At 44.2% G+C, this 6,896-nt stretch overlaps 1 protein-coding gene across 4 annotated transcripts in view; it reads right to left on the bottom strand.

Annotated features, from left to right (window-relative positions):
* Positions 1-3,841: 3,841 nt before the first annotated feature.
* Positions 3,842-6,896, bottom strand: part of sim1b (SIM bHLH transcription factor 1b) — a 28,911-nt gene continuing 25,856 nt past the window's right edge. For all 4 annotated transcript variants that reach the window (XM_056455152.1, XM_056455153.1, XM_056455154.1 and 1 more), the window contains exon 12: positions 3,842-4,730. In XM_056455152.1, coding sequence (XP_056311127.1) covers positions 4,363-4,730 — 368 coding nt within the window. In that variant the 3' untranslated portion in view covers positions 3,842-4,362. The remainder of the gene's footprint in view (positions 4,731-6,896) is intronic.

The raw sequence follows: 6,896 nt of genomic DNA, 5'->3' as shown, positions 1-6,896 counted from the left end.
TTAGTTAGATGTATGGGTGTTGTTAAGTGGTTGCTAGGGTATTGCTATGCTGTTAAAGTGTTGTGGCTGGCTACTCAGGCGTTGTGAATGGTTGCTAGGATGTGGCTATGGTGTTACTCAGATGTCTGGGTGTTTTTAAGTGGTTGCTAGGTTATTGCTATGCCATTAAGGTGTTGTGGGTCACTGTTCAGGTGTTATGAATTATTGTTAGGATGCTGCTATGGTGTTAGTTATGTCTGGGTGTTGTTAAGTGGTTGCTAGGGTATTGCTATGCGGTTAAAGTGTTGTGGCTGACTACTCAGGTGTTGTGAATGGTTGCTAGGATGTTGCTATGGTGTTACTTAGTGGTTGCTACGGTATTGCTATGTCATTAAGGTGTTGTAGGTCACTGCTCAGGTGTTGTGAATGGTTGCTAGGATGTTGCTATGGTGTTACTTAGATGTCCGGGTGTTGTTAAGCAGTTGCTAGGGTATTGCTATGCTGTTAAGGTGTTGTGGCTGACTACTCAGGTGTTGTGAATGGTTGCTAGGATGTTGCTATGGTGTTACTTAGATGTCCAAGTGTTGTTAAGTGGTTGCTAGGGTATTGCTGTGCCATTGTCAAGGTGTTTTGGGTTACTGCTTGGGTGTTGAAGAGTCATTGCCATGGTATTGGTATGCTGTTATGGAGGGGTTCTTGACAGCTGCTAAAGTGCTGTTAAGTTGTTGCTAAGGAATTGCTTTGCTGTTACTTAAGCTTTTTTGGTTGTTGCTAGGGTGCTGGGAGTGATTGCTAAGTGTTTTTTTCGTGGTTTGGTTTCACTGTTTTAGCATGCCGTTATGCAGTTGCTAATGTGTTAAGGTGTTTTTTAAGCACACAGTCATGTGGTCACCAGCATGCTGTGGCTGGTTGCCAGGTTCAGCAGATCTGAGTGTATTTATGATGCTGCAGCACGTTTGCTCAGTGTTGTGGACGGTTGCCAAGCCTTTGGTGTGCAGTCAGTCGATGTTCTAGATGCAACCTTCACGCTGTGTTGTTGTTTTTATTGAGTCTTGTAGTCGCTAGGGTGTTTTAGCCGGTTGCTGCATGATGAGTTACACACTTAAGTTCAACAGTAAGTGTTTAGGGCTTTAATAACATTACTTGAGCAGCATGCATATTAGTTTGCAACCCTATTGAGATATCAGATTATGAATGCGTGTGTGTGGAGGTCTGGGGCTGTAATGCATGCGAATGCCCTGGAGGGATTTGTGGCAGGAGGCCAAACACACACACACACACTGTCATTCATTCTCCAATGTGTTTAACATCTGGACGTGACATCAGACGTCAGTAATTTCTCCAGCAGTCTGATACTCACCTCACATGACTGTAGACACATACACCAGCATGACATGATCCTGGAGACTTCAGCTGAAAAATACACATTTATGCATGTCAAATAGTCATGTTTGCATTCACCCAAAAAAACAAAGCACAAGACAAGCAAGATGTGAGCCATTACGCATGCTGTATAGTGATCAGTTCTACTCTAATGATTTGAAAGATCTCTAACCTCAGTAAACACCCCAAAATACACTCATATCTGCATTTATTAAAATGATTGTCTGTAAAATTTCAGTTGATCCTGTGTGCAGGAAATGATACTTTGTGCAAAGGAGAATGGAGCATTACGTTCATGATAATAATATTTCAATTCTCATTACAATAATGATTTTTTTTGCTGTTTTGATGACTTTAATACATTTCTTTTTCAATTAAAATCAAATTAAAAGCAGTACAAGCAATGCAAATATGATCTGTAAATACAGCAAAATCTAAGGGCTTTGCATCAAAATAAATAATAAGAACCAGGGTGGAGATATCTTAATTGACAAGAAAATAAACATGCCAAATATACTTTCTCCTGTCCTTAGTTGAGATATGATCTACACAAAGCATGAGAAGGGTGAAATAATCCTTCATTTAAATTAACTGCATCAGTTCTTCAGCCGAAGCTTTATCTGCATCAACCCAGACACATTAGTAAAACAACCTCTCTGTGTGTGTCTTCCTTCCACTCAGAACCAAGATCCTGCAAAAAAAACGGCTGTAAATTGCTTAAGTCTTGCTATATGGTTGCTAGGGTGTTGCTATGCAGTTACTATAATGCTCAGTGTTCTTGGTTACCGTTTAGGTCTTGCTATATGGTTGCTAGGGTGTTGAAATGCAGTTATTGAAGTTCTGTGTTACTCCCTGGGTCTTGTTACTATGGTGGTATTGGTGGTTGCTAGGGTGTTGCTATGCAGTTAGTAAAGTGTTCTGAGTATCTCCCTGGGTTTTGTTGCAAGGGTGGTATTGGTGGTTGCTAGGGTGTTGTTATGCAGTTACGAAAGTGTTCTGGGTTACTCCCTAGGTCTTGTCGCTAGGGTGGTATTGGTGGTTGCTAGGGTGTTGCTAGGCAGTTACTAAAGTGTTCTGAGTATCTTCCTGGGTTTTGTTGCAAGGGTGGAGTTGGTGGTTTCTAGGTTGTTGTTATGCAGTTACCAAAGTGTTCTGGGTTAATCCCTAGGTCTTGTTGCTAGGGTGGTGTTAGTGGTTGCTAGGGTGTTGCTATGCAGTTACCAAAGTGTTCTGGGCTATTCCCTGGGTTTTGTTGCAAGGGTGGTGTTGGTGGTTGCTAGGGTGTTGCAATATGTTCTGAGTAACTCCCTGTGTCTTGTTGCTAGGGTGATATTGATGGTTGCTAGGGTGTTGCTATGCATGTTCTTACTGTTTAGGGCATGCTATATGGCTGCTAGTGTGGTGATACTGGTTGGTAGTTATGAAAGCTTACCTGGTAACTGCTTGGATGTTGTTAAATGGTTGCTAGGGTGTTGATATGCAGTTATTTATATGTTCTGAGTTATTCCCTGGGCCTTGTTGCTAGGGTGGTGTTGGTGGTTGGTTAGTGCAGTTGCAGTATGTTCTGAGTAACTCCCTCTGTGTTGTTACTAGGGTAGTATTGGTGGTTGCTAGTGTGTTGCTATGCAGTTGCTTAAATGTTCTCACTGTTTAGGTCAGTTAGAAAAGTTAACTGGGTTACTGATTGGATGTTGTTAAATGGTTGCTAGGGTGTTGCTATCCAGTTCAGTTACCATAGTGTTCTGGGCTATTCCCTGGGTTTTGTTGCTAGGGTGGTGTTGATAGTTTGTTAGCGCTGTTGCAATATGTTCTGAGTAACTCCCTGTGTCTTGTTGCTAGGGTGATATTGATGGTTGCTAGGGTGTTGCTATGCATGTTCTTAATGTTTAGGGCATGCTATATGGCTGCTAGTGTGGTGATACTGGTTGGTAGTTATGAAAGCTTACCTGGTAACTGCTTGGATGTTGTTAAATGGTTGCTAGGGTGTTGATATGCAGTTATTTATATGTTCTGAGTTACTCCCTGGGCCTTGTTGCTAGGGTGGTGTTGGTGGTTGGTTAGTGCAGTTGCAGTATGTTCTGAGTAACTCCCTCTGTGTTGTTACAAGGGTAGTATTGGTGGTTGCTAGTGTGTTGCTATGCAGTTGCTTAAATGTTCTCACTGTTTAGGTCAGTTAGAAAAGTTAACTGGGTTACTGATTGGATGTTGTTAAATGGTTGCTAGGGTGTTGCTATCCAGTTCAGTTACCATAGTGTTCTGGGCTATTCCCTGGGTTTTGTTGCTAGGGTGGTGTTGATAGTTTGTTAGCGCTGTTGCAATATGTTCTGAGTAACTCCCTGTGTCTTGTTGCTAGGGTGATATTGATGGTTGCTAGGCTGTTGCTATGCATGTTCTTACTGTTTAGGGCATGCTATATGGCTGCTAGTGTGGTGATACTGATAGGTAGTTATGAAAGCTTATCTGGTAACTCCTTGGATGTTGTTAAATGGTTGCTAGGGTGTTGATATGCAGTTATTTATATGTTCTGAGTTATTCCCTGGGCCTTGTTGCTAGGGTGGTGTTGGTGGTTGGTTAGTGCAGTTGCAGTATGTTCTGAGTAACTCCCTCTGTGTTGTTACTAGGGTAGTATTGATGGTTGCTAGTGTGTTGCTATGCAGTTGCTTAAATGTTCTCACTGTTTAGGTCAGTTAGAAAAGTTAACTGGGTTACTGATTGGATGTTGTTAAATGGTTGCTAGGGTGTTGCAAAGTTGTTTTTTAAGCATTCTGGGTTATTCCCTGGGTCTTGTTGCTAGGGTGGTGTTGCTATGCAGCTACTAAAAGGCTCTTGCAAACAAACGCTGGGATGCTGTGCTAATGAAATCACTGTGACAGAACACATTATGCCTGCTCTCTGCCTCGGTTTTCTAATTAATTTCATGCACGCACAGAAGATGAGTTTAGCGCTGCATGACGCCACTGTTTTCAGATGTGTCTGGATGAACGCGCAAGTGTTTCTCCGTCAGCTGCCGTTGGTGATGATGACGGACGTGCCGTTGTGTGCCGCTGTGCTGCTCTGGAAGTGTGTGTTGATGTCGTAGTGTGCAGAATACGCGCGCAGGCTGGGGTGTGTGGTCTCCAGCGCGGGCGGAGAGGCTGATAGCGGCTGGGACTGCCTGTCGGAACCGGGGCTGCTGAGGGCCGACAGAGACGCGGGGCTGCCGTCCGGATCTCCATCTCTATGGCGGGCAGAGGAGAAGAGAGCGGTGGAGGAATAATCCCGCATGTGAGTCTCCTCCACCTTAATGAGCTCCGGCGCAGCTCTGATCAGACTCTGAGCGCCGTCTGCAGACTGAGCTGAAGAAGAGCTCAGATCCTCATCCCACACCGCTGAGGAGACAGAAAACCAGAAAACATCATCACGTCTGACATTCACTGGCACTTTCTATCGTCTAGTCATTCATTTTTCTTCAGCTTAGTCTCTGATTCATCAGGGGTCACCACAGCAGAATGAACCGCCAACAATTCCAGCATATGTTTAATGCAGCGGATGCCTTTCCAGCAGCAACCCAGTACTAAAAACACCCACACACAATCCCATTTACACACTCATACACTACGGCCAATTTAGTTAATCAATTCCCCTATAGCGTATGTGTTTGGACTGTGGGGGGAAACCGGAGCACCCGGAGGAGATGAAGAGACACGGGGAGCACATGCAAACTCCACACAGAAACGCCAGCTGGTGGCTGATGGTTAATTTGAGTAAACTGGTGAACTAAATGGTTCCCTGCATAAAGTACTTGTCAAATTTATATTTAAACATGTTTTTCAGATGATTAGTTGATGCATTAACAGCTTTAATTGTAGTCAATTACCTAACGCACGCTCTAATTTGCAGATAATAGACTGAAATTGTGTGCAAATGAATGTGAATGTATAAATATGAACACAAAACTTCTTAATTGTCCATCAGCCAGTTTCAGCACGCGGATATTTATAAAACAAACAGACAAGGATTTATGTGTTTCAAGAGTTGGCACTTAGATATTGCTTAATAACATTAGCAGGTTTGGCCTGCTGTCCCGGGAGAGAACCCTGAGCTCAGAGAGAATTGAGCCCAGGGCTCTCGCCTGGTCAGCGAGCAGGGGTATAAGATCAGGTAGATCTCGAGAGCTCCCCCGGTAAAGGAGGAGAGGGGGAGATGGGTTGCATGGGGGGATTCTTTGGGGGGTTTTCACCTTTAATTGATAGGACAGAAGAGAGTATAGAAAGTAAAGCATGGGGAGCAGAGAGAGGAAGGATCGGCATAGGACCAAAGCGAGAAACGAACTCTGGTCACCGTGAACACCGAAGTGCCATGTGTTGACGCACTGCACCAGGGTTATTCAATTGGTGAACCCGCGGGCTGAACCCGGCTACCAAGGCAATTTGCTTAGGCCCTCCAAATAGTGTGACCAAGACATCAAAAATAAAGTTCAGTCGAAAAACGGCGGCTATAGTTATGAAGTGACCTGCGTCTCTGTTCAATACAGCACGAGCTGCAGTTGAAGGCAGCGCAGAGCGTGAGTCACCTGACATGAAGCGAGTGGCCCGAGCAGCCGAAAACATTTGGATATGTTTGCAGAAAAGACCTTTTGTACAATGCACTGATATCGCTAACAGAGATGCAACGATTAGCCGATTTCACTATTAACCCCGCTTTTATTCATCACGGCTGATTAATCGTAAAGGCTTCTCAACACTGCGTTTCTGTTGCACAGAACAAAACTGCAGCAACAAAACAAAGTTATGCCAACTGTGCGCTAGTTAAAGTTCCGAGCATACACTGAGGCTAATATGCACGCACATTGGATTAACTATAGCGGCAGGCCGTTCACATATCACGTATTTTCCACACGCGAGTTTAATATTTCCAATGGAGATGTGCGCATATTGGGAGCGGTGCGCGCATGGCTCGCAAGCGGACCTATAGACGCACACAGTAGAAATTAGGGATGCCACGTGTCTCAATATAATATTGAACCGTTCGGTACGACATTCACGGTTCAATATGCGCTTGTGAATTGCGGTTTTCTCGGTTTTGCGTTTAAATATTTTATGTGTGTTTTATAACTCCCCGAATTAACTGTGTGTGCGTCTGTAAGTCTATGAGCTGAGATAAGGAAACTCCTCCCCGTGAGTAAATATCCAATCACTATGCTCTAAAGTGAGGGGGCGCTTAACCATCATTCCACACTTTAACATGGCGAGCGGCGGTGAAGTGAGGCTGAGGCAACAATAAAAGGGAGCGCCGGTAAAGTGAGGCAACAGTACGAGGAAGCACCGGCGTCTTTCAAATCTGCGGTGTGAGGACATTTCGGTTTTGCCGGTAAGTATAATGCCAATAAAAGAAAAAACAGTGAACAAAAAATAACTGGCCCAACTGAAAAAACAGCTTAAACCAGCCTAGGCTGGTTGGCTGGTTTTAGCTGGTCGACCAGCCTGGTTTTAGAGGGGTTTGGCCATTTCCAGGCTGATTTCCAGTCATTTCCAGCCTGGTCTTAGCTGGTCAGG

The sequence above is a fragment of the Danio aesculapii genome, chromosome 4 (genome assembly GCF_903798145.1).
Source record: "Danio aesculapii chromosome 4, fDanAes4.1, whole genome shotgun sequence".
Classification (NCBI taxonomy): Eukaryota; Metazoa; Chordata; class Actinopteri; order Cypriniformes; family Danionidae; genus Danio; species Danio aesculapii.
This window is presented reverse-complemented; position numbering and strand designations above follow the sequence as displayed.